Source organism: Bos grunniens, chromosome 11, assembly GCF_055505025.1.
Source record: "Bos grunniens cultivar Pamir isolate PY7600 chromosome 11, Bosgru_T2T1.0, whole genome shotgun sequence".
In the NCBI taxonomy this organism is placed as follows: Eukaryota; Metazoa; Chordata; class Mammalia; order Artiodactyla; family Bovidae; genus Bos; species Bos grunniens.
In genome coordinates, this window is record NC_141175.1 from 39,046,022 (window position 1) to 39,073,531 (window position 27,510).

The following is a 27,510-nucleotide window of genomic DNA, read 5'->3' on the forward strand; positions in this document are numbered from 1 at the left end:
CTTAAAGGAGAGTTTATTGAAAAGATATAGAACTCACAGTCACCCGACTCAGTCAAAGAAGAAGCTAATGTCATAAACACAAGCAAGATGATGGAGCTGGGACTGAGCCAACTGTGGTCCAGATGGGAAAAGGGGGTGGGTTTGGAAACCACTGAGAGCGTGAGGTTTGCTGAGAGAGACAATGAATATACATAACCTGTGTGAGTTAAATTATCTTACATGATATGCAGAAGCTGGTTGGAGAGAAGGGCAATGTTAATTCTAACCAGAGAGGGAGTCATAGAGAACATGGCTTGGAACTGGGGCTTATGGAAAGGTGGATAGATGTAGACCTGCAGGAATGGAGGGGAATGGGGACTCAAATGTTGCCTAGGATACGTTTCAGGCTTGAGGATGAGTTGTCACACTAGTGTACTTTATGCATAGCCTTCTGATTGCCCAGTGAGGAGTAAAACTTGAAAAAATAAATCAGGTAACATGGAAAGTGCATGGAGGTACTCATTTAACTTTGACCAGTGTGCATCGGGTGTCTCTTCTGTGACAGACACTGTGATTCACCACAAACCGACAGCACACAGCACTGCCCCGAGGATGCTCAAGGTGCAGGTCGCCGTCTTTACAGCCCATGGAACAGCCTCTAAAAGTACAGTCTGAAGAACACCTGAGTCAGTGTCACCTGGGCAGCTTTGGGAATCCAGACACAGATTCCTAGGCTTCTCCTGGGACAAACCAAATCGACTCTCTGAACTAGAACCCCAGAATCGTTCTGTAGAGCAAATCCACCAGAGAGCGTGTATGCATCTCAAGCACGAGAATGGAGTGAGGGGGCAGAGGAGACAATAAGTACTTTACAAATGACTGTACGCCAGGAGTGACGAGCATGTCACATAGTAATTCATGTAATCCTCCCAGTGACACTACAGTGTTTATATTACCACCTCCATTGATGAAGGAACCAAGATGGAGAGAGCTTAAATGTTCTACCTACTGATAAAACGTGTATGTTATAAAGTAGAGGTTCCACAGGTAAAATCTCGCCTTTCACAAAAGAAAATTTTTTTAAGTTCAGTATAACAGCTAAAAATCAAGGCAGACCACCATGTTTTAGCTCGCCCACAGAATGCCATCGGTCCTTTTGGTGAAAATGCCAGATGAAGATTTACAGATGATTTTCCCAACAGAGACAAGGAGGCATAGTTCCTACAGGCAGCTCCAGGACAGGGGAAATAGTCGGGAAGAAAAGGAGTAGCAGGAAAAGGGAGAATCAGGAAAGAAGAAAATCGACTTGCAAATTGGAAAATTGAGTCAGGTAAATCCGAAGATCACCACGAAAGGGCCACTGGAGGACTTCACGTGCTATCACTTGGTAAAGTCATTCACCAGCAGATAACACTGCCTCCCTAGCACTGAGACTCTGTGAGAATTCACTGGCCCAGAAATACAGACCCTGCAGAGTCACTTCTAATAGGGAGAAACAGTGAGCAAAACTATCAACACCCTTTCTTTCCCCTGCACTGCCATTTCAATATAACTTCCTGGGTCAGGCAATCCCTGATCCTTCCTGGATTGCAGACCATACCCACCAAAGCAGACACAAACCCAGAGAACCAAATCTGCAATGAAGCCACTGAGAGTTATAAGGAGAGAATTGCCAGGTAGAATGAGCAGGCTTGAGACTGCAGTAGACAACAGCGGAGGTTTAATTTCATCGTGCAGGGGAAGATTGGCAAGCATGTCCCAACCGGCACGGATTATTGCAGTGGAGGTGAAATATTTCATAGGATATTTTCAGACGGAGATGCATGCAGAGGAAACTGTTCCAAATATATATATTTTAAAATATCTTTGCAGTAACAAGCTAGGTAGGAGCATGTGGGTAATTGATACATATGCATGAGAGCATAATTAAGAACTATAAGACCTGGAAGATTTTCAAGCTCTATGGCAATTATAAACTATGAAAAAAAATACCCTTCCTTGGGGTGTAAGGCTATTATTCAAGCATCTTGCCTCATTATCGTTGCTGAAACTTACATAGCACTGCACAGAAATGGAATAAACAAGGGGTGAGTTGTCATAAACTAATAATGACTCCTGGCTTTGTGTTTTTCTGAGAGTCTTCCCACACAAGATCTTATTGGATCCCTACATGTATTAGTTTTCTATTGCTGCTGTAACAAATTACTACACATAGAGAGGCTTAAAATAACCTTTTTTTCTCTTAAAGCTCTGAAAGTCAGAAATTCAAAATGAGTCTTGCAGGGCTGCATCAAAGTGTCAGAGGGGTTAGGGAGGGTTTTCCTTATGAAGGCTCTGGGATAATCTGTTTCTTCCCTCTTCCAACTTGTAGTCCTTGGTCTGTGGCCCTTTCTTGCACCTTCAAGGCCAGTCACACAACATCTCCTGGTCTCTCTCTGCTTCTGTGACCACATCGCCTTCTGTCCCTCTGATTCTCTGCCTCTTCCTTACAAAGACCCCTGCAATTACCCCAGACCCATCTGCATAATCCAAGATAATCTCCCCATCTCAAGGTTTAATTACATTCAAATTACAAAATTTAATTACATCTGCAAAGTTCCTTTTGCCATATATGGTCACACAGGTACAGGTTCCAAGGGTGTGAAAATCTTGGGGGAGAGGGGGGCATTGCTCAGGTAACCACACTCTAAAAATCCTATGAAGCAGGCACACCTGAATCCCATTTTTCAGAGGAACAAACTGAGATCCAGAAGGCTTCTTGACTCGCCTTTGTTGGGTAAGTTCATTCATGTGTCCCAACATTTACTGAGTGTCTTCTGTGTGGCAGACAGTTATATACACAGCAGAGGAAAATCTACCTTGAGGAGCTGGTAGGAACAATAAACAGTTATTTAAAGACTCACATAGATACAAATGGGCTTCCTAGGTGGCACCAGTGGTAAAGAAGCTGCCAGTGCAGGAGGTGCCGAAGACATGGGTTTGATCCCTGGGTCAGGAAGATCCCCTGGAAGAGGGCATAGCAACCCACCCCAGTATTCTTGCCTGGAGACTCCCATGGACAGAGGAGCCTGGTGGGCTATAGTCCATAGGGTTGCAAAGAGTCAGACACAACTGAAGCAACTTAGCACACACGCAGGCTCATAGATACAGATATATTGTGTTGTAAAGGAATGGGAAGGTAGGAAAGAAAAGCAGCAGAGGAATCATCATTTAGATTTGTGGGGAGTAAGGCCAGGGGAAGCCTCCCTGAGAAAACAGTGTTTGTGCGAAGACCTGAAGATGTACGGGAGGAGATAGCCAAAAAGAGGGGGGAACAGCATTTAATTTTGAGGGAACAGAGAATGAAAATTCCCTGGTGTTGGGAGGAATCTGTAACAGCAGGACAGACCTGCATAGTGAGAAAACGTCACCTCTGCCTGGAAGCATTTCCTGATCCTGGACTATGGATCCTCCCTGGATTTACATGACCCCTTGCACTGTCCCCTTACCAGAACACCATGCTGACTTCTCTTTAACCAGACTGTGAATGATGGAGAACAAGACTGGGTCTGTTCATCTCTGAATACCTAGCCTGGCAAAGCTCTTGGCATGAAGTAGGTGCTCAATAAACACTCCTAGGATAAATGTACAAGTAAGTAATGTATGGCATTTGGATCCTTCTCTGTTTCAGGACCTGCAAACTCAGACCACAGGCCCACAAAGGCAGAGCCCCCCCAGCCCTTCCAGATACACAGGCTCCTGCAGCAGCTGGAGGCCTCCCCCAAATGGAGAAGGTGGTAGGAAAGCTGATTTGCCCATAAGTAAATAACTGTTGTAATTATGGAACATTATTCTCAACAGACCAGCAGACGGAAACCAATTTGCATAACAGACACAGTTATTCATGGAAATGTTTGTGATTTATCTACCAAAGCAGATGAAGACCCTAAAATGAACGTGTATATGCCAGCACCAGGAAGCTAAATGCTCACTTCGTCCTCTTCTCAGAAAGGTACCCACACACTGCCAACAGGTCACATTAGGCATCTTCAGATCTCTCTACACTGGGGAGCTCTGGAGAAAGTGCAGATCTAAGAGGGATAAGAGGAAGGATACAGAAATGTACACCGCCCAGCATTCTCCTTTATGCCAAGAGGTAAGTGCTACCAGTGCCCAATTTATGGGTACCTTATATGACTCTGGTGTGTTCTGGAAACCTATCTCTGGAGCGCATCTTGGAAAAAAACAGGGAACAAATGAAATCTGGCAAAGCAAAGTCGGTTCTGAATAACATCAGAACTTTGCATACATCAGAATCATTTTAGTGATTTTTTTTTGTGTGTGAAAACTTGGACTTTCATATCTTGGCCCCAGAATTTCAGATTTAAGTGGTGAATGAAGGTGCTTCCCTGCATTCCCTGAGAATCAGCATTTCTGAAGTTCAACCAAGAGAAAATCATCTATAAGCTGGGAGAACATGCCATGCCCTAAAAGTGCCACATGTTAAAATGAAGAGGGGGACCTATGGGCCCCTGAAAGCTGTGCAATTAAAAGCCCCAGGCAATCTGATATAAGGTCACACTGGTCAGACACACTGAAGAGGTAATCAGGTCCTCTGAAAACGAAAGGGAAACTTGCCCAGTAACATCCAACTCTTTGGGACCCCATGGACTAGAGCCTGCCAGGCTCCTCTGTCCATTGAATTTTCCAGGCAAGAATACTGGAGTGGGTTGCCATTTCCTTCTCCACAGCATGTCAGTTACCCAAAACCCAGAGTCCACTTGTCTAAACCAAGCAAACAATCAACAACCTCAGTTCTGAAGCAAAACTGAGCTCCTTTAAAGACCACTTCCCTTATGAATGGGAGTGAATAGTGAGAGCTCTTACAAACCATTAGGAAACCAAGCTGCAGGCGACAAGTAGGTACTCCCCAAATGGAACTTCAAAAATATGGGCGTCTGAGGGAGAAATTCACACTTGAAGATAAAGACCTGGGGTTGAACTTTAAGGTCTTTGTTTCTTCTAAAAAATTAATTTCTAAATGCCTATTCATAACATTTAATTGCTTGCCTTATTAAAAAAAAAAAAAAAAAGAATTATTTTTGAGGAGTGGAAAAGCTTTCTGTTTCAAAATCCCAAACTCTTAACTCAAAGGCTGGCCTTCCTTAAGGCCCCTGCACACTTTCTATTGTTTTTGGCTTAAAGGATATTTATGTAAGCTCCCACGGGCTGCCAGCAACATTAAAGGCAGCAGTTATTAGTGAAATAAACCAACACACATGGTGCTTTAAGGGTAGGACAGATCACAGAGAATTTCTTTGATCAAAACTAATGGGAATCTACACTCCTGATGGGGATTAACTGTCTAAAAGGAAATCTTTCCTGGAGTAAGTCGGGCTGGGGCAGTGACTGAGTTTGCCCTGGTGAATTACAGGCCCTCCCCACAGGCTCAGGGAAGCAGCCACTCAAAAACGCAATCAATGTATAATGATCTGTAAACTTAGCGTGGCCTGCGACAGACGCTCCATGTGTTCAGAGGGAGATGATGTCATACAAGCGCCAGCAGATGGATGGAAGTAACTGACAGCTGATGGGGGCGCAGCGGGAAGGCAGAGCCCGCCGCGGTTGTGGAGCGCTGTCCAGGGAGAAGATGGGAGTGCGCATCTGGCAGCACAAATATTTAATCACTCGGAAGGCCTGTGCAGCAGTGGCACAGGCTTGTCTCACTCCCTGGGCTTTAAGTCTGTTTAGCCATTTAATGATCTGTTTGCTTTTCCAGGTTCCCAGAGGTGGTGCTTCTTGGAGGGTGGACATGAGCATTTGGTCACCCTAAAGGAGCCTCCTCTAGGTGGATGCGTTTCCAGAATGCATTACAAGGACATGAGCAGGCACTGGGGACCCAGTTGTCCAGAGACTGGTCACTTCCGGGTGACCTGGGGTTTCTGATCTGCTGCATCTTGAGCTGTGAAAGCCACACTACCGTACAGCCCCTCAGAGGCCCAGACAGGAGCTGATCTCTTCTCTTCCTCAACCTCCCACTGCTTCTTAATAAAGGGACTTCCAATCATGGCTCACACAGTAAAGAAACTTCCTGCCATGAAGGAGACACAGGTTTGATCTCTGGGTTAGGAAGATTCCCTTGGAGAAGGAAATGGCAACCCACTCCAGTATTTTTGCCTGGAGAGTCCCATGGACAGAGGAGGCTAGCAGGCTACAGTCCATGGGGTCGCACAGAGATGGACACAACTGAAGCAACTCAGCAACAGCAGCAGCACAGTAAGTAAAATAAAATAAAGAACTACCTGCCTTGTTTGTACTTGGGGTTATTGAAAAAACATCAGCTGTTATAAGTGCAAGGTCAGGCATCGTTTTACTAATGAGGAAACTGAGGCCCAGAGTTAAGGTGACTCATGTACATCTCACAGCGAGTACGTGACCGAGGCAGGACACTGACCCAGTTTTCTTTGCTCTCTGACACGTAGCCTCTTCAGGATGACGTTCAGAAGAGTCTGCAGGAAGGCGATGGTAAGAAAGTTGGGACACTGGTCAGGCCAATGAGGAGAGCAGGAAATTCTGTCAGGTGGTTGCTGAAGTCACTTGACTTTCTGTCCTTTTAGGACAAGGGGAGAAGGGTGGCAGGATCCCTGGGGTGCTGTCCACAGTGTATTCTTGGGCATCATTCAGCACTCTGCGTGCAAGCTGACCCACCTGACCGGGGGTGCGGGGGAGTCCTGAGGGACCCCTCCACCCACCACACATGCAGACACAGCACCCGCATCTCAGCAGCTGGGCTAGAGAGTTGGAAGCACGCAGTCCTCCCACCCCCAGCGCCCAGTCCCCGCTTCTGGCCCCGGGTGTCGTGGGGGGACTACCTTGCTGCAAGGATAGCGGCCAACTCCACTGCCAACAGATCACCAAGCCGAAGGGCTCGCAGACCAAAGCAAGAGCCGCGGCTCAAGTGGGTGACTGGATCAATTTAAAACAGCGGACGCAAGCTGGGGAGAGACACTCAGGATGTTGTGAAAAGACCACACCACCGAATCCTGGGTGTCCCGTCCTGGCTGCCACATCAGCCCTTCCTGCTGTTGGTGTGGTCACAAGCAACAGAGCTGAGGCTTTGAGTAAAAGACAGAAGGTTCTGGGCCCAGCCACACAGGTGCTCTATCAGTGAGCCTCAGGCAGGGACAGCGGGGCACAGCTGCAGATCATCAATTTAGTCAGCTGAAAGCCGAGGTGCTTATCTGCGTTTCTAGGGGTTAGAATGGGACCAGATGGGTGTCACCAATGGGCAGCTGATTGAAGATCGAGTGTCTCATGGGTCTCGTGTACGTTTGGTGTAGCCTGAATATTTGATGCTTCACATGTCTCATGTATATTTAGTGTGAATCATGAATATTCAGAGCCCACTCTTCTCCATCCCTTCCTATCTGCATTCACGCTGTGGTTCACTCTATCTACTTCTAATTGGTCTTTCAAGCCATTTGCTTCTATACTAATTTTTATCTATCCTCCTTATTTGTTTGGTTCCCTTATTTTCTAGAGTAGAATCAAATATTCTCAAATAATCCAGCAAACACACATGACTCCAGGTCTATGCACTAGAATAGTAGCCCCCACTTTACAATTTGCAATTCTCTCTTACACTCACAATCTTACGTAATCTTTGCCACCGTCCAGGGAGGCAGGAGTCACCATCCCAAATCAGAAGATGAATATACCGATTCTCAGAGAGGTCAAATACTTTCCTAAGGCTACCAACCTCACCTCCAGTAGCTGGCAGAAGGGACGTAAGCTCACATCATCTGGCTTCTGGTCAGGTGTGTTGCGCTTTTACTAGCCCACTCCTGAGTCATTCTTACTCCCTTAAGGACCCAACTTTCACAGCAGAACTTGAAGGATTCAGAATTCCTTTCACTTCCTGAGCCTCCAGCCCCACATAGCCTGATCTGAAGAAACCATCGATTCTGGGAGCCTGGGCGTTAGACACACACGCACCCGGGCAGCAATGAGCAGCCCTGAGTGACAGTCTTTCAGGCCCCTTTCCGGGTATCACCTACAAACCAAACTGCAAACACACAACCTCCAGAGTCCCCAGGAGGGCTCCCTGTAACTCCCTCCTCCAGGCGCCCTGCCCGCACCCAGAGGCAGGGTCCTTCCAGCATGAAAGTCCTGGCCAAGGCCCTCTAACAATCTCTGACTCCTCTGATTCCTGGCCAAACACCAGGAAAAGAATGTTCTATGTCCGTCAACCATCCAAGCTGTATCCAGAGAACCTGGACCATGCAAAATGGGAGTCAGCCCTGCTGTGGGACCTGAACAAGTCCACTTCCCTGGGTGCGTGTGAAACCGAGGCTGAGAGAGCAGAGGGGCTGGCCCAGGGCTGCAGGCTGGTCTGCTCTCTCTGCCTGAGCAAGGCTGCTGCGGCCACTGTGTGGCCTTGGCTGGGCTGCCTCTCCTGTTACTGCTCAAGAGCAATTTGGCTATTAACTGAGTGAGTGGACAGTCAAGCTCGATGACACTCCCTCTCGGGGGTGATTTAATGTGAAGTCAATAGGAAGTCAAAACAAAGACAAAGATCATTTTGATCCTTTCATTTGGCCAAAAGGAAAATGAATCTGGGGAACATTCTTTGTATCAAAGCTCTGAAAGCCATGTTTTCCAAGCAGAACTGAAGCTTGGGTTTCAGGCATCAGAGCCCTGAGGCCTCTGGTTTGCCCTGGTTCAGAAACCACTTGGCTTCATGCCTGGGGGAATTCTGGGGCCACTGCAGAGTGGAGCGGCCCCTCCTGTGGGTCCACGGTAAACCATAGCAGAGGCCTGGCTTGGTGCTAAGCAGCTCACCATCATAACCGCATATGACACGTGATCCACACCATCCGGCAGACCACAGAAACATTGGCGACTCGCCAAAGGTAACTTACGCTAGTAAATGGTGGAGCCAGACGCAGGCAGGCTTTTGTTGTTGTTGTTCAAGCCCAGCCTGTGCTCTTGGCAAATTTATCTCCAGCCAGAGGCAGATTTAGAAGTTACACAGTCCAACCTCCCCCAACTGCACACATAACTCTTGTAAATAGTTGAATTGAGAAGTTAGGAAATGCGTCTAAGGCCCCATGGAGAGCTTTCCAGGAGAACAAAAAACACGCAGACTCCCCACCTAGGTGAGCCTTGTTCCTTCCACCTCCCCTCCCTGCCTGTATTGGGCTGCGCGACTGCTGGCCTCATATACTTCTGCCAGCAGGGGGAGCTGTTGAGGCTTAGGATGGAGATGTCTCACCAACCAGGACCCGCCCCCTCCCACTGCCCACAGAGCTGCCACTGCCACCCTGAAAGCAAAAGTCTCTGGAACTTTCCCCAATTGGTTAATACCACTGAATTCTGAATGTGTAAGAGAAATGACGCCTGAGTCCCCGGAATGTCAAGATGTGGAAAATGTTTTCAGATAGAGCTTGATAACGCTTTTCACAGGTGGTCCGAATTGTCCCCTTGGACGGGAAACTGCGCTCAGCATCAGCATGCAACCAAACCTTATACAACATCTGAGGGGCCTTTCAGAGGAAAGTCGTTTGTCCCTAGGCAACCTTTATGTACTAATGTTTTCAGCTAGAAACTTGAATAGATGCTGGCTTTTTTTTTTTTTTTTTTTTTTTGGATGCTGGCTTTTTAAATGACAGGATTCACCTGAATTGTTTCAAAAGTCATCCATTCATTCAGTAAAAACCAAACGTGAGTTAGGCACTAAGGCAGGCCCTGAGGTCCAAGGGTGAGAGAACTGGGTGCATCATCAGAGATGCATTTGAAACAAGAGCTTAGAAGCACAGCCTACTTTTTCCCCCAGAAACGAATAAGCTGTATAAAATGAAGTGCAGTGCAACAATTAGAACCTAAGCAGAAAAAGGAGACAAGAAAAAGGGAGTGAACCCACGTGGGGCTGAAAGTGGTTTTTTGAGCTGAGTCAGGTATCAGGACTCTAAATTAGCCAGGGTTTCCCAGGCTAGGGGCTGAAGATGTTAGTGGCAGTCCAGCTCCCAGGAAGGCGCCCTAGCATGGGAACAGGGCGCCATCTAGTGTCTATACAGCCTCAGTACATGCCACCGATGGCTGAGCCCCCCTCCACCCCCGCCCCCGCCCCCATCTGAGAAATCAGCTTGAGCTCACATCTTTTTTAAAAACTTTTTATTTTGTATTGAGATACAGACAGTTAACAATGTTGTCATGGTTTCAGGTGAACAGCGAAGGGGCCCAGCCATGCATGCATGTGTGTGTGTGTGTGTGTGTGTGTGTGTGCAGTTGCTGTCATGCCTGACTCTTTGTGACCCCAAGGACTGTAGCCCCTGCCAGTCTCCTCGGTCCATAGGATTTTTCCAAGGCAAAAATACTGGAGTGAGTTGCCACTTCCTCCTCCAGGGGATTTTCCTGACCCAGGGATCAAACCTGCATCTCCTGCATGGGCAGGTGAATTCTTTAACCCTGAGCCACCTGGGAAGCCAGCCATACATATACATGTATCCATTCTCCCCCAAACTCCCCTCTCATCTAGGCTGCCACACAGCATTGAGCAGAGTTCCATGTGCTGTACAGTAGGTCCTTGTTGGTTATCCGTTTTAAACATAGCAGTGTGTACATTTCCATTCCAAACTGCCTACCTTCCCCCTCATCCTTCCCCTCGGCAACCGTAAGTCCGTTCCCTAAGTCTGTGAGCTTGTATTTTTCAAGTGCTGAAACAACTGCTGGTCAGCATGGTCTCCAGAAATTGCTTGGTCTGTGGTCCAGAAAACCCCTCGCTGACAACCTGGGGTTCTGATGAGTAAACCTTCTCTTGCTTCTGAAGTTCAAGGGGAGCAGAAGGCAGCACCTGCGTCTGTTTGACTTGAGAGGAGCTTTCATTACAAGAGAGCCCCTTTCTCAGAGGTGCCTGGAGTTGGACCCCTGGCATTGGAGACTGGGCTGGACCTCCTGGGACCACACTTCAAGGAAGGAGTAACACATTCAGGAGACCCGGGTTCGATCTCTGGGTTGAGAAGCTCCCCTGGAGAAGGGAATGGCAACCCACTCCAGTATTCTTGCCTGGAGAATTCCATGAACAGAGGAGCCTGGCAGCCTACAAGCAGTCCATGGGATGGCAAAGAGTCGGACACTACTGGGCAACTAACAGTCAAAATCCTAATCATAATCAACACATTCAGAGAGGAGATGTAGAGGAAGAGGAAAGTAAAGGTGGAGGGTGAGACCTTGGGCGTTTCAGCGGAGTGGTTGTTATAAGTGACCATGTCTTAAAAACATAAGACATGTTTTTTTTGTTTTATATATTTTTTATATTTAATAAATACATTATTTATTAAAAAAAATAAATAATAGTTGTAAGAAAAAATCTGCACTGCCTAAGAAAAAAAGAGGAGCTTCATTTACTGAGTGCGTATAGCATACCGGCATTATTTAGTCTTCATAATCACCCAGTAATGTAGACATTTTGGGCTCCATTTTACAAATGGTAACCTGAGGTCCAAGGTCGTAGAGCTAGACTCTTCCTGCCCAACCCCTCCCCGTTTTCATTGCTGTTGGACTTTGTAGCCCTCAATCTTCAGAACCCTGGGAGACAGGGTAACTCACGCACTATGGCCAGCAACATGACCCCAAAGGGCCGTCTTACCAGAACTCCCCAAGAGCTGGACACACAGCCTGCTCACCCACAAGCCAGGCAGAGCTGGCCTCCTCTTACCTACCTAGGGCCCACGGAACTCATTTTTGCCTTTTTTTCCTAAATATAAAAACATATATTCCATTGGGAAAACATCAGCTTGGAAATCCTAGAGGCTAAAATCATTTCTCTAATCCAGAGTACCAACAGTAGGAAAGCAGTGCTCTGTACAGTTGGCAACTGACTGCCCTGCCCTGGGCCTTAACTGGAATCTGGAAGTTTCTCTGTGGTGACTGAATTTTTTTTTAATTTGTCATTAGAGGATAATTGCTTTATAATATTATGCTGATTTCTGCCATGCATCAACATGAATCAGCCACAAGTATATATATATCTCCTCCCTCTTGGACCTCCCTCCCGTCTCCCACCCCATCCCATCCCTCTAGGCTGTCACAGAGCATTGGGTTGAGCTCCCAGTCAGCAACTGAACCTTTATACAAACCATGAGAGAAAGGAGAAAAGAAAAACCAGAATAAAGAAATAAACAGGGCAGGCACTTTAGTCCCTTTTATTTTATCAATAAGAATCCTTTTTTCCCCCTGAGATATGAAAGCTTAGGACAGGCTCCCTTGGCATGCTCTGCCTACTTGGGCTGGTCTTCTGGACAACCCAACCCTTTGGACTCCTGCCCTCACCTAACACCTCAGGACTGGCTCCTTGCTCCTTCATCGCTGGACTTCTGGATTGCACACTTTCCACCTCATGACTAGCTTGGGCTTTTGACTTCTGGAAATCACTGATGTCCAGCACTCAGATCTTCAGCGTGACTTCATCCTGACCTTCAATAGTCTATCCTGCCCTGGAGCTTTACTTGCTCTCACGCCCTGGGTAACAGCAGATGGGAGGGGGTTATGTGGGTAGGAACATGGCTTTGCCCCTCATTTCCAGTACTCAGCTTTGGGGGGCACAGAGGGAATCATCGGGGGTGGAGGTCAGCAGGGCCCAGGGCATCTGTGAGTCACCACAGCACACAGTGATACGTAAATTCAGGGGAGTGGAGGTTATACATGAGTGACAGGAGGCCATCTCTGACCACCACCAAGGAGCAGAAAGAGGGACTCTATCAGAATTCATTTCAGCATTGATTCCATCCGCACCAGCAAAACCATCACTCTGCAATCCACATGTCATGAAACCTTCCCCCCAAATCTGCAAAATTGCCTTCATGGTGCAAAGCAATAACAATTTAATTAAACCAAATATTTACAATGGCAGAATCCAAAGATAGAGATATTGATAAACAGACATAAAACTCTTTAAAAGAATATAAATACAGGATCAGTATTTATAAAATCAGTAATACCTCAAGTAGTAGTATACATGGCACTTTATGACAAACCGTTGTATTTTTCATCATTTGGAATAAATAAAGGTTTTTCTAAATAAAATAGTTTTCTACTCCCTGAGCCATGCTTTGAAAGTGCTCCCTCCTTCTCCCATACTGCCCATCTACCAGGCTGTCAAATTTCCTTTAGTTCTGCCAAAAGACACCCTTTGATCCCCCGCTTTCAGCCTCCTCCTCTAGTCTGCTATGGGCCCAGAAACCAGGCAGTCACATTGGTTAGAACAGTTTGTAAATGAATAATAAATAGAATTTTAACAAATGGCTGTAGGTTTCTAACTTATAAATAGAATGTATGGCCTTGGAAAATGGCCAATGCTCTGGTTTTCCATCTGGGTTCTGGGTTGGTAGGGATCCCAGGAAAATGAGGTATGAACATAGTTTAAAAAAAAAAAAAACAGATATACTGACCATTTACTGATTAACTGTATGATGTAGCATGGATTTGTTATTTTTCTTTGAAGTAGACCTGATAGCCCATAGGTCAGGTAAACAGACTGACACCCATCATATGCAGGAAGCCCTTTAAGAAGCTGGGTGTTTCAAATCTACTGCTGCTGCTGCTGCTAAGTCGCTTCAGTCGTGTCCGACTCTGTGCGACCCGAGACAGCAGCCCACCAAATCTACTGGTACACATCAAATCCAACTATCTGGAGATATTGTTAGCAGAAGATCACTCAGTGACCTCAGAGGCCAGAGCCAGCCCATCCCCCCCAAACCCTGCCAATTCTATTATTTCTGCACTCTTGAAAGTGCAATATGGGTCTACTCCACCCCCAGATAGTTAAAACTTAGCCTATGCTGCTACCAGTTTATAGATGCCAATTTACATATGTCTATAAACATATCATTCCCTCTTCAGATCTTGAAACCTAGACTCTTACCCCAAATATGATGACATAGCATGTCTAAGGTCATTTAAGTTGGACACCCATGGAGGCAGTATCATACAAAGATAAGCACACCAACCCAGAGTCAACTCAGGCCACGTCTCTGCTTGTGGTTGTGGTCACTGTGGAGAAGAGCTGGTCTTGACAACCCCAAGGCAATCTTTACTCCCTCACTTCTCTTTTTGTATGCTGCCCATCCTCCCAGATGAGAAGGTGATAGCTGGAGACACAGTCCTGAAGAATTGTAGGTGGGTTGAAAGTGGGTTGGTCTCACCTAAAGGCCACCCTTGGTCCATATGCAGAGTCCTCAGTGAGGATCAGTGAGCTTCCAGCCTTCTCAGCAGTACAGAGCCATCATTAGCCACTGGAATAATGAGGAAGCAGGTTACAGTCCATTCAGACCCATCTCTGACATTCAGTTAAGGATGCTTCATCTCTCAGTCACCTGGTGACTGGACTTGGGGCCTCCTCCCCCTCACTCCTGGGAAGCCATGGAGACAGGACATTAATAGATGGCTTAGCCAGAGGGACCACACCATCCAGTGGTAAGTATAAATCAACCTGAAATATAATCAACCTTGACTTCTCCTGGTGCCTGTGAATGATGATAGCCAGAGATGCTGGTTGATTCTACATTCAATTCGCAATGCAATTTTCCCCCACGAATTCAATTTGGCACGTTCTTGATAGCAGTGCGCAGGTGTGTGGACCGACTGGGCAACAGAGATCCATTAGAGCATATTCTACATGTTTACATTTATGAACCCATTGGTCTGACAGCTTTATGTGTGTGTGATGAATGGTCCCTCTAACTCACACAGTGGGGATCTCTGGAGAGGCCACACCCCAGGCCAATTACATAAAAACGGTCATGCTGATGCTGGTGATGATGAAGGTGATAATGGTAACATTACCAAAGGGATCAGAGAAAACCCCAGAGTGAAATCCCGACAAGTTTGCTGCTCCCTTCAGACCTCCTTGAATGACCTTGAGGATCTCCTTAAGGAACCAGAGATGATGAGGGCTGCAGAGACTCTTAGAGACCACCTCGCTCACCCAGCTCATCTCACATATTAGGACGTTGAGGCCCAGGGGTGTAACATGATTCGCCCACAGGTGGTTACAAGGGGTGCTGTGGCTTGTAACAGTCCATTCTCTTGTTGTGATAGCACATTGCTTTTTAGAAACCTCCTCAAGCTGTGGGCTATCCTGTGTCGATTGCCACACTGACACTGTCCTGCTCTCTCAGTGCTGAGTCTGCGGCTATGGAGGGACTGCTTGAGATCAGGAGGTGGTCTTGGGGACCTTTGCTTGGGGATGGGCTCAGGAGTTCTAAAACCATTGCCTCTCTAGCTGCATCCCACCTTCACACTCAAACATGGGAGTGATTGAGGGTAGACACACTGTGGGTCCCTATATCTTAGAAAGTGAAAGTCACTCATTCGTATTCAACTCTTTGCAACCCCATGGAATTCTCCAGGCCAGAACATTGGAGTGGGGAGTAGCCTTTCCCTTCTCCAGGGGATCTTCCCAACCCAGGGATCAAACCCAGGTCTCCCACCTTGCAGGCAGATTCTTTACCATCTGAGCCACCAGGGAAGCCCACCAGGGAACCTTCTATATCTTAGAAGGTTATTCCAGAAAATGGACATCTGGGGTCAAGAGAGAAACCCCAGCTTTTATCAGTCCCTTCCTAAGCAGCTCAAACAGAGAATGTGTTTTATTTTTTTGGCCACCCTGCATGTGGTATCATAGTTCTCTGACCAGGGATTGAACCTGTGCCCCCTGTAGTGGAAGCACAGAGTCTTACCCACTGGCCTGCCAGGGAAGTCCCAGAGAATGTTTGAGAAAGAAAGGGCAGATGATTCAACTCCAGACTCCAATGTCTATGCAGCAAACACCATCTAACACCACATCTGGCCCATAGAAGGTGCTCAGTAAATCCATGCAACCTGAGTCGTCGGGGAAGATAATCAGTGATCAGTGTCAGACACAGTGTTGTTTTCCCCTCAGCATATCACTTCAATCATTCAACAAACACTTGTACCTTCCCCCGTGCCTGGCACACAGCAGGTGCCCCATCAAAACAATGCCTGAATGAATGAATGAAGTGCTGTCCCCTGAACTGAGCAGAATGCACGGTCCCCAGCACCCTTCTCCTTCACAAGACCCTGGACCCGCACTGGCCACCACTCCCTAAGATGATGAGACTCAATCCCGTGGAGAAGGTCTTACCTCTGGCTTCTGGAGGTATATCCCTTTGCCATCTTGGGTCAAGTTTTGGAAGACATCTGTGAAAATGCAGGAGAAAGGAACATAGTTAATGTGTGTGTGTGTGTGTGTGTGTGTTGGAAACATAAGGGACTAGCTCCTCCCATACATCCCCTCACCCGGGAACCCAATTTTGGCCTTGGTGCAACCACACGTGCCACACTTGTTCTAAGCAGGCCGCCCCACATCTCTGCCCTGGAACAGGCAAGGCATCCGTGAGTTTGGGGAGATGCAGCCAGGTTTCACAGAAACAGAGCCAGCGTTCCCCAGAGTTCCCTGCACTGGCAGCGTCCTCTTTGCGCTTGAACTGGGGACAGGTGGGCAATCCACGAGGAGAGCAGAGGAAGCCCTGGTCCACTCTCCTTCCCCAGCTTACCCTCCATGTTCTCCACACGCAGCATCAAGCGGACAAACCTGACGAAGTCCATCTGGAGGTCGGGGCCGCCGTAGCGGATAAGCATCAGCTGGCAGACGTCATCACTGAGCATGATTCCTGCGTGGAACACAGGCTCCTGCCGTGGGCACTGGGACCTCACACCTAGCTCCCCTCCCACCTGACGCCCCTAAATTGTCCCTCTATCTCCAGGACCTGAATTCTAATAGCCCAGGGTCTTCTTTGACAGGGTTCATTGTGAATTAATTACTTATCTTACTAATCTTATTTTCTCTCCATTCTCTGTCCCTGTCCCCTAGGCAACCAGGAGGATCTCTTGATCAAGCGGGTTACTGGCCTTCCAGGCAGGACGCAGTCTGCTTAGTGGTCAAGACAATCTGTTTTGGAGTCTGGGAGTCCCGGAGGTAAGCCCCAGGTGACTTAACTTATCTGAGCTGCTATTTCTTCCTCTGTAAAGTGGGGATTATGACAGGGTGTTGGCAAAGACTAAATAAAGTGTGGGTGTGCCAGCCCTCAGTAAATGTTAGCTGTGAACATACTGATAATAATCCATGTTTTAGTTAATCACAGATCCACATCTTTGGGCCTCTGAACTCAGGGAGTAACTCTGCTCTTTAGAACGACTGTAGGCTTCCCTAGTGGTTCAGTCGGTAAAGAATCTACCTGCAATGCAGATAGACCTGGGTTTGATTCCTGGGTCAGGAAGATGCCGTGGGGAAGGAAACGGCAACCTACTCCAGTATGCTTGTCTGGAAAATCCCATGGACAGAGGAGCCTGGCAGGCTGCAGTCCATGGGGTCACAAGAGTTGGACACGACTTTGTGACTAAACCACCAGCCGGACGTCACGCACCCCTACCCCACCCCTGCCCCACCCCCAGCCCCACTCCGGGCCTGCTGTGTGCCTACCTGCCTCCCTCATGGCAGCCCGCAGTTGGGCCCAATTCAGGGATCCTGACCGGTTAGTGTCTTGCTTGTGGAAAACCTCCTGGGAAGAACACAAAGCAAAGGCTGAGGAAGCCAGCCATCTCCAAGCACCCCCTGACCTTGCACCCCAGTATCAAGCCTGCAAGACTGCTAGTGAGCGTAGGCCTAGCTGCCCAGACAAGAACAGGCTGCGGTCTCCTAGCCGGGATCCCACCCCCGTCCCAGTTGTCCTTTAGGCTGTAAGAGGGGGCAGTGTTTCTGTCATGAGGGATGGAGAGTCGGGATACAGATAAAATGCTTAATCTAAGCGAATCATCCAAATTTTGAAGGGCTTCCGACCTGATGACTCAGGAGACAGGAGAACGGTTATGAGCAATGACTGGAAAAGTAGGCAGGAGCCAATTTATGAAGGACTCTAAATGCCATGCTAAGGGGTGTGAACTTGATCTGAAGGCCACGGGGAGTCTCTTCCTTTTAGCTAGGTAAGGAAGGAGGCAACATGATCAGATGTCACTTTCAAAATCCAGAAGACTATTGCAACAGGCTCTCTGGGTTTGGAAAAGAAAGTAAGAAACACTAGAAGGACATTTGGGAAGACTGGGTGAGTGGTTGGGTAGTGTCCGGCAAGGGTATTCTCCTCGGTTCTGTCTCATCTCAGCAAAAATTGGAAGCGACGGACGTGAGAGCCCTGGGCGTGTCATAGCTCTCGGACAGACCATGTTATAGCTCTCAGGTCTTGAACAGACTGTGTTATAGCTCTTAGACAGGTCAGTGTTACAGCTCCGTGTTACAGCTCAATTTTATTTAGAAAATAGCAGGAAAATACATCCTTGAGGTGTGAGGGCATGCCAACCCAAGATGTAAAGAGAAGAGAGGGGGAGACTTGATCCTTTGGCTCCTCTTTTTATATGTTTTTTCCTCCCCCCGGGCCTGCCCTACGTAAATTGGGCTAGCCAGGAGTGCTGTTTGTTCTACCTGAAGTCCTCACTCCAGTCCTCGGACCTCTCTTTGTTCTATTTTCGCCGGCTTTTCCCTTCATTGTCTTTTAGCCACACCATTCTGGACTCGTGTTTCCTATTCTAACTACCTAACAGTAGAACGGGCTGAAAGGGAGAGGTCTTTTACAAGTTTTGCAGAATTGCCATTTCTGCGCCGTCCTGCGGGAGGCCGGCTAAACACTTGTTCTCACCTGATAGAACATCAGCTGCTTCCACAGGTCCCTGAATTCCTGGATACTCACAGTGCCGGATGCGTTAAGCTGATAGCAGGGTTAAGGTCAAAGCCACCATAGGAGTTTCATGCCCACCTCTGGAAGCAGTGATGGGCCCTTCACAGAGTCGCGGGCAACTTGGGACACCACAGTCAGTGTTGGACATGCCTAGTTGGCCTCCCCTGACTGGTCTGTCCAGCCCAGGGCTCCCTGGCCCTTGCTAGGAAAGGACAGAATGAGCTGGAACACAGCAACGCTGGGAAGAGAGGTGGGGATGATGGTGGTGACAACAGCTTCCATCTAGTGAAACAGGGTATTCTGATGTGGCCAATTTGATACAGTTTAAATAAAACATAGTAAATATTTTATCACTGTTGTTAAAACTAACTTATGGATGGATTCAGGCACAAGGGTGGATGAGGAGGCCTTTTCTATTTAGTCATTTTGTGACAAGTTAACAGCTGAATGGTTGGCTCTGTAGACCATGTCCAAGTCCCCCCATGTCAGAGAGACTGGGTCAAAAATACCACCACACGCCAGCTCTGTTGGAGCCCTGGCAGTGGGCCTAGTGCTGAGCTACACACTTGACCTTCATTTTCACCTAGCAGTTGGGGTAGTTACTAACTGCCCCCTGCTCTGGATGATGAAATGAGAGCTCAGCGAGTATGATCTCGTCTCTGGTGACAAGGCTGGGACCTGCCCCAAAGCCTGCACACCTGACCACCATCCCCCATCGCCCCCGGCCTCTGCAAAGTTGCTAACAAGATTCTTTGTATTTGCAACCCTCTTCACACTATCCATTCTATGTGCCTCTCTGCAGTGTGGGTAATTAAACTCCAGTTAACTTGTCCACTTCCCTTGTGGCTCAGATGGTAAAGCGTCTGCCTGCAATGCGGGAGACCCGGGTTCAATCCCTGGGTTGGGAAGATCTCCTGGAGAAGGAAACAGCAACCCACCCCAATACTCTTGCCTGGAGAATCCCACGGACGGAGGAGGAGCCTGGTAGGCTACAGTCCATGGGGTCACAAAGAGTCGGACGCGACTGAGCAACTTCACTTCACTTTCTACAGAATAGGCTTTAACACCACCCTTAGGCTACACATGAGGACTTTGTCACTCCTCAGAGCCCTAGTTAAGTGCTCGGGCTGGGTCTCAACCCCAGGAAGTCTGGCTCCAGGCCAAAGCTCTCCAACAGCAGAATGCATCCACCCACAAACCTGAAAGGATACATCCAGCAGGGCCAGGATTCCCTGACAGGCCTCAAGGCTGAAGAGAGGCTGTTTGCTTCCTAGACCTGTGAAGGAACAGAAAGAGTCTGCATGGGAGTGGCCCTGGGACTGCAGGGAGAGGCAGTGCTGTCTAGACCCTCCAGAGGTTCCAAGGAGCATCATTTATGTTGGGGGTGGGGAGAGTAAGAGCAGTGGAGACTGAGAGAGAAGGCTTGGCGGGTGGAGGCGCAGGAGGTGATTCCTACCCCCAAGGAAAACAGTAAAACCCTGCAGAAAACATTCTGGCTTACACAGTGGGACAGATAAACATGGCCCTTTGTACCTGGTGGACTGGCAGAGAGGTGACATTTTGTAACTGGGGGAGTGGCAGAGGCAGGTAGCCAGCTGGTCACAGACTACCCAGCCTGAAAGAGCAACTTGTCCAAGCTCCCACCCAAACTGGGAGACAGCCTCAGACATCTTGACAGTCCTCCTGTCAGCGATGGGACCTCTCTTTTTCACGTGAATCCATAGCTTCAGGTCAGGAGAAATTTCTCATTTAATTCCAAAGGAACCTCTTTTCTCATTCATTCACTAGCCCTAGTTTTACCTCCAGAAAAACATAAATAACTATCTGTCCCCTCCTTGACATCTCCCCTCCATTCTAAATATCTAAACATTTCTCCAACGCTTCCCCAGATGACATGGTTTCTAAACCCACACCTCCCTGTTCCATGAGCTATGCTTTGCCAGCATCTCCCTAAAATGTGATACCAAGACTGGAACACACGCCTGCAGCTACAATTGGATTAAGCAGAGTACAGTGGGTCTATCATTTCCAAAATTTTCAGTCTGCATTTCCCAAATTACGTTCCAAGGGAGATGTTTTGCAGAGAAAGGGTTTTGAGTTCAAATACATTCGAAATGTTTTGTATTTACAAGCCTTTTCTCCATCATCATGTACCTTAGCACGTGACTGGTATAGAGGAGTCAACATTGAAATTTTGTTTAACACAGAATTACCTAAGCTCAATTGACCATAGAACCTAACCCTTTTTATTTCATGGAACACTCACTAAAACCTTTTGGTTTCTAACATTTCTTGGAACACGATTTCAAAAACACACATCTAAAGCTTCCATTAAATACTGTCTGAATTTGGATTAGCTTATTTAGCAGCAACTTAAAACTATTAGCACATGTTAAGCTCAAGGTCAACTAAATTAACCAGATATCTTTCAAATAAACTGCCACAAAGATGAGGTCTCTTCTGTTATGAACTTGTGTGACCGATTTTTTAAAAATTACAAAATGGCAGTTTTTAATTATCACCCTGACTGCATTTCATCTTTTTGGCTTGGGCACAGCTTGTGGTGAACATTCTGAATTTCAATTCTGTTGTCTATTAATGATTCCTCCCAGCTCTGTGCCATCTGCAGATCTCATAAGCCTTCATGTCTTGTCTTCTTCCAAGCCATTGATAAAAGCTGAGGACGTGTAGGGGGACCAAGGGCAGAATACAGAGATTCATCTAAGTGTCTAAACATGTAGACTCTGATCCATAACATAGAATTATTCCTCTGGTTTCATTTTTATAAAACTCTTGGGATTGATGCTAAAATTTTGAATCATATTGCTACTTTCCAACCCCCACTTCATCACTTGTTATGAGAGACTTTACCAACTATTTTGCCAAAATCTATAGTGGCTCTTTGATCTGTCCACCAGAAATCCTCTCATAGGAATAAATGAAAGCAATGTGTCCATCCATTCTTTTAAAAATTTAAATGTGCAGAAGCCATCTCTTTTAGATAATTTCCATAGAATTTTTTTTTTTTTTTTTTCCGGATGAGGGGTAGGGAGGGGGCACATCTCATATTCTATCATTTCTAGAGCCTCGCCTTCTGGCTCTTTTATAATATTCGAGTGTGGCTTTGAGAAACCATCTGGAAATTATGCAATTTCTGAGTTTGTTTGGGTTTGAAGTCTTGGCTTCATATAAAAGAGAAGCAATCAAATACCCTTCAATTGTTTGGTTTACTTTTTTCATCTTGAGGTTCGTTCTCTTGCCTGGAGAAATTATGTTCTTCTCATTCAAAATCTACATATAAAATACTTTTAGATGGGCTTTAAGCTTTCCTGAAGATTTATGCCAGGCTTCACACAAAGGCATGCACATCGAAGTTCTCCTATGTGATGAGCTCCCTTCTATCCGATTTTTGTAGGTTAATCAATTTAAATATGCGCTCATCAGAGATCTCCCTGGTAAGCTACTCAATACTTAATTATTTATTTGCTGAGTTGAAGAAATGAGTGCTATTCTTCCACAAGGACTTTCTAAGCCAAGAAAGGAATACTCAACTATTCTTCACAAACTAGCAGAAATCGTTATTTTCTCTACCATGTATCTCTACACACCCAACTAAGCAAAAAAAAAAAAAAAAAAAGAGCTATTTTCCCAAGCTGCATAAATTCCTCTACCTCTATCAGACCACACGACCCACCCTGGTGTAGGACACAGCTGCTGGGGAGACCAGTGGGCATTCACATGGCCCATCAGGAGAAAGAGAAGCAGACCCAGAGTTCAGAAAAGTCGTGTCCCCTGAGTCCAACAGGAATGACTGAAATACTCACCTGACCAGGGCATGTGGTTCAGGATATTCTGCAGTTGGATTGCGTTTATTTCTGGATGCTGAAGTGGAAGCAGAGGGTCAGGAGAAAATCATCATTCCTGAAGTCTCATTGGATGTAGAACCCACAGATAAACAGGGCTGGGAAAGGCCTCTCCCACATCTGCTTAGCACAGCATATATGCCATTTCTGGGCAGAATAAGTTACACCATTTTCTTATACATAAGGACGTGACTAGACATATGATTAAATCCAAAATTTCATAAGAACTTCAACAACAGTTTAATTGGGTGTCAAATTCAGAGTGCCCCAGCGGGGCAGGACTCTTAAGAAGTAGACTAATAGAGGTGTTTCTCAAACTGGGTTCTATAGAGATGCTGCAAAAGTTTAGCAATTGAGTTTTAATTTTATTCTTATTTAACTATCCTTAGCCAAGAGTCCAGATTTCCATTCTAGACTTCATCAGAAGCCACTCTTTGCATGGGCATTTGACTTTAAAACATGTTAATGAAATGTAAGTACCATAAATTTGAACTTATAAAATGGATATGATACCTTTATATTTATCTGTTCTATATATCTTTATATATCTGGATTCTCTATGTGATTCCATTTGATAAAAGGACTGCAGCAGAAAATGTTTGGAAACCCCTGGCATGGAGGAAAATTCTTAAAAACAACACACAGAAGATTTTGATGTAGCCTCTCTGACTATACTAAGCAAATGCCAGTGTGAAAATGAGAAAAGATGGGAAAGCAGGCAACTTGTAAGTTAAATCAGGAGTGTTACTAATGCAGGAAGTGCATGTTCTTCCAGTTTTAATGACATCTCTCAGATGTCAGACCCAGATTTCTTGCCCTGTTCCTAACTGGGTTTACTGTCCTACAAGTTAAGAATGGGGTGGCTTTTGCTGGTGAGCAGACCTGGGTCAGTCCAATGAAAGAACTCGAAAGGCTACCAGGTGGATAGCCTTCCTCTTCCTCAGTGCCTCTTACCAGTCCCATCGTCCACAGGGGCCCACCCACGGGGTCTTTCTCCCTGGGTTTCCCTCCTCCAGACACCCCAGGGCTCGCTCCACCCTCCCCTCCCAACACAGAGTCTCACCCCTGCCATATTCCATTTTTTCAGGGATTAAAAATTGAAGTTGTTTCTCCCACAGCAAATCAAGGTAGCTTCCAAGAGCAGATATGCATTTTATAAGAGATTTCTGAAAACAACAGCTCTACCCATTTGTCTAAAAACTTGAGGGCTCTCCTGGAAAGTGGCAATCGGGACTAGGAAGCCTTAAATCACAACTTATACCCAGGATCAAGCAGAGACAAACCCATGCTTCATGAAATTAGGGGCTCTGCAGTATCCCTTGCTCCTCCTTATCTCCCCTGGTCAACTTACCTTTTCAAAGAGTTTGGTGAAGAATTCATCCTTCCCTTCACTTTGGTCTACAATTTCCTATAGAAACAGACATACGGAAGGACAAGGTCATTCCCTGGACAGATGGACTCTCATGCATACACTAATGGGTCATGGCCCCCAGGCCTCTGAAATCTACAAACCTGACCTTGAGCACCGCTTTAAATTTTCTGCCATAGCCTTCACATACATCCCTTGTTTCTCTAACCCTCAGTGGCTTGGGGAAGTAGCAAACCATGAAAGGGGCAGAAGAAACACCAGGTAGAGAGAAATAAGAGCATGGATGTGTGACTCGTACACAAGGGCTCTGGGCCTTCAAGACCAAGGACCTGATCAGAAGGGCAATTCTCCTGGTACAAAAACAGCAGAATCTGAGGACTTTTAGGGCATGATAGGTAACACAATATATGTGCCATCGAGGGCTTCCCCAGTGGCTCAGCGGTAAAGAATCTGCCTGCAATGCAGGAGACAAGGAGACTCCAGTTCAATCCCTGGGTTGGGAAGATCCCCTGGAGGAGGAAATGGCAACCCGCTACAGTATTCCTGCCTGGAGAATTCCATGGACAGAGGCTGCAGTCCATAGGGTCGCAAAGAGTCGGACACAACTGAGGAACTGAGCACTCACACGTGTGCCATACAGTAGGGCCTGCAGGACCTGTGGACCTCTTCCCCCTAAACCCTAAAGGTGAGGGGAGAAGCCTACCCCCTGGCTTTGTGAACAGATCCAGTCACGTGCAAATCTACCTGAAAACTCACCTTAGAGAAGATGACTCTGGAATTGCTGCCGATTTCACTGAGAGGGGAGAAAAGACAGATTTACTTCTTGGGGATAGCCTTGGGAGCCTTTTGGCCAATACCCTCCCTCATCTTCCCAGCTCCTTAGCTACTGCACCATGCGGGCCTTGCCTGGCTCCACCTCATGCCCCACTGGCCCTTGAAGTGTGCAGTCTGGCACACAGCTCAGCACTCGGCTGTACTTCTCCACCTGCCCTGCGCTCTCACCCCCTGCATTTGCTCAGGATGAGCCCTCTACCCCGACCCCATGTGCCCTTTCCTCCCCCCACGCCCTCATCTAACTGCTTCCACTCACACATTAACACTCAGAAGTCTCACAAGGCGGTGAGACCCAGGACCAAGTTAAACTACCTACGCCCAAAACATGAATGAGAAAGAACTGGGTCCTAAGTACTGAAGGGCAGTCACGTCAAAACAATCCTTGGCAAAATACAGGCCTACCTCATTTCACTGTGCTTCCCTTTATTGTATTTTTCACAGATTAAAGGTTGGTGGCAACCCTGTGTCGAGCAAGTCTATGGGCGCCATTTTTTCAACCGTATTTGCTCACCGCGTTTCTCTGTCACATTTTGGTAATTCTCACAATATTTCAAGCTTTTCATTATTGTTTTATTTGTTATGGTAATCTGTGATCAGTGTTGTTATTATTGCAAAAAGATTCTAACTCCTTGAATGCTCAGACAATAGTTGCCATTTTTTAGCAATCAAGTATTTTTTACTTAAGGTATTCACATTGGGGTTTTTTGACACAATGCTATTGCACAATACTACAATACAGTATAAACATAATTTTTATATGCACTGGAAAACCAAAAACCCCTGTGACTCTCTTTAATGAAGTATTTGCTTTATTGCCGTGGTCTGGAACTAAACCTAAGATAGGCCTGTTATAAGTTTGGCTGGGGTGTGTGTATATTGAATTGTCTGAGCCCGATAGTTGATGACAGCCTCCCTCATCTGAACAATCCCAGTGCCTCCTATAGGAATCACCACCTCCATGAAGCCACCCCTGCTTCCCCTAGGACCATGGGAAGTTGGCTCAGATGCTCCTCCTGATGTTCTCCTAACACCCTGGGCAAATGAACACTTGCCCCAGACAAAGTGTAACATAAATAACTGCTCACATACCTATGTCCTTTCCAGACTGAGCTCCTGGGGGGCAGGACCCAGGCCTGTTCTAGCTTTTTCTCTAGCAGAGTGCTCATTTGTTAGGAGAGTAGGGAGGAAAAAGTGAAGGTGTCTCCATGCAGAGGCTGTCCTGCTCTCGGGCTCGCCCTGTCTCTCTTCTGTGTGGTCACAGAGACCCTCCACCATTTTCCCCTTACTCTCCCTCCCTTGGCCCAAGTGGACCCCAATGTCCAGGAGAGGCCTGGCCCTTACTAAAAGACGTGCTTCCTGGAGAAGACTCTGAGGACGAACTCAGACTCCTGGCAGGCCTCAGATGTGCAGGGCACAATCACGTATGTCCCTGGCTTCAGCCACAGTTCCCGGCTCACTTCCTTCTCTGTGAGAAACGTCGCACGGCAACTCAGGGAAGCATTTTTCCAGAAGAACTCAGACGGCAGTTTCTTCTGGGCATCAAAGCTCTATAAATTGAGGACAGAGGACAACAGATGAGGTGATCATCCATGGCTTGTGGTCAGGCCTGGGCACCTTGTCCAGGAGCCAGGACGAAAGTGGCCTCTGATTTGCCAAATGCCACCTCCCCCAGTGGAGGGGTGAGGAGTGAACAGAAAACACGAGGACATGTCCTGAGTAGGCACCTCTGCTGGGACCTTACATGAGGCTGAATACATAGGTCGTTTGATTTGACTTTGTGTTAAAACAACATCATGCATAGAATGAGGTGAGGAAGGTCACTATGTCTACACGTCCACGTTACAGTTGAGGGGCTGAGGCTCAGATAAGTTAGGTCATCTGCACAGAGTTACCCAGCAGGTAAGAGTCTCTGCCAGGACAGGAATCCAGGGCAGCTAAGCCCCAGTGCCCATGTTCTAGATCCTTCCTGATGCTGCCTCTGGGTATGCGCTATAGTTTCAAGGTTGATTATGACATGATTATGGTCACAGGTACACACATACCACCAGCCATCTGCCTCCACACTGATCACCTGGACATTCCACACCACCTCAGGGAATATAGCCTCGTAAAAGGGAAAGAGGACTGGCCAAAATCCAGAAGACCCAATCAGAGGTCTGGTTTGTGTTTTGTTTTTACAACATATTTTTTTCTCTCTCTCCCTCCCTCTTTTATTTCCCCCTCTGGCCTTATTTTTCTCTCTTACTTCCTCTTCCCTTGGCTCTCATGCAGGGCTATGGAGGGAGGGGTGGTCCACATGGGGATGCATGCATTTGCAGATAAAGACACTACCTACCACATAAAGACATTGCCCAGATTCCACTCACGGCTGGGGAAACAAAATGTATCTCCTGGTCATGCTTGCTTTCTTATTGAGACAATGAGAACTAGAGAATCGGTCCATTGCTATCTTTGCCCTGGTTTCCTGGAATCTCAGAACTCACTTTTACAATCAGCTGCAGTAGCTATCCTCTGTGTAGTGTTCCTGGTAGAATCAATTGCTTCCTTCTCCCTTGTCCATTTATAACTTTTTTCTCGCCAGTTGAATTCTATAACTGGTTCATGGTTTTGCTCTGTTTACACTTTTTATTGTAGGTTGACCTAAATTCTATTTAGGAATAGGCTTGATATAAATAAATTTTTCTTTTTAAATTAATAGGTAACTTTGGGAGCACTCAGTATTCCCTTGGGAGTGAAGGAA

The 27,510-nt window shown here is 46.8% G+C and overlaps 1 protein-coding gene and 1 long non-coding RNA gene across 3 annotated transcripts in view; both read right to left on the reverse strand.

Annotated features, from left to right (window-relative positions):
- Positions 1 to 1,760: 1,760 nt before the first annotated feature.
- On the reverse strand, positions 1,761 to 7,138 carry LOC147362953 (uncharacterized). 2 transcript variants are annotated; one of them, XR_015135851.1, is made up of 3 exons: positions 6,831 to 7,138; positions 6,413 to 6,467; positions 1,761 to 2,846 (listed from the first exon to the last, which is right to left on the reverse strand). It is a non-coding gene; the product is annotated as an uncharacterized LOC147362953 (long non-coding RNA). The 2 variants fall into 2 exon arrangements; XR_015135850.1 differs by lacking the exon at positions 1,761 to 2,846 and having other exon boundaries at positions 6,331 to 6,467.
- Positions 7,139 to 12,818: 5,680 nt separating this feature from the next.
- Positions 12,819 to 27,510, reverse strand: part of CAPN14 (calpain 14) — a 37,741-nt gene continuing 23,049 nt past the window's right edge. Inside the window, exons 13-22 of the mRNA XM_086323636.1 lie at positions 26,112 to 26,317; positions 24,693 to 24,729; positions 23,919 to 23,975; positions 22,529 to 22,586; positions 19,916 to 19,980; positions 18,666 to 18,734; positions 17,459 to 17,537; positions 16,533 to 16,649; positions 16,121 to 16,176; positions 12,819 to 14,249 (exon numbers count right to left, since the gene is read on the reverse strand). Coding sequence (XP_086179762.1) covers positions 14,223 to 14,249; positions 16,121 to 16,176; positions 16,533 to 16,649; positions 17,459 to 17,537; positions 18,666 to 18,734; positions 19,916 to 19,980; positions 22,529 to 22,586; positions 23,919 to 23,975; positions 24,693 to 24,729; positions 26,112 to 26,317 — 771 coding nt within the window. The 3' untranslated portion in view covers positions 12,819 to 14,222. The remainder of the gene's footprint in view (positions 14,250 to 16,120; positions 16,177 to 16,532; positions 16,650 to 17,458; positions 17,538 to 18,665; positions 18,735 to 19,915; positions 19,981 to 22,528; positions 22,587 to 23,918; positions 23,976 to 24,692; positions 24,730 to 26,111; positions 26,318 to 27,510) is intronic.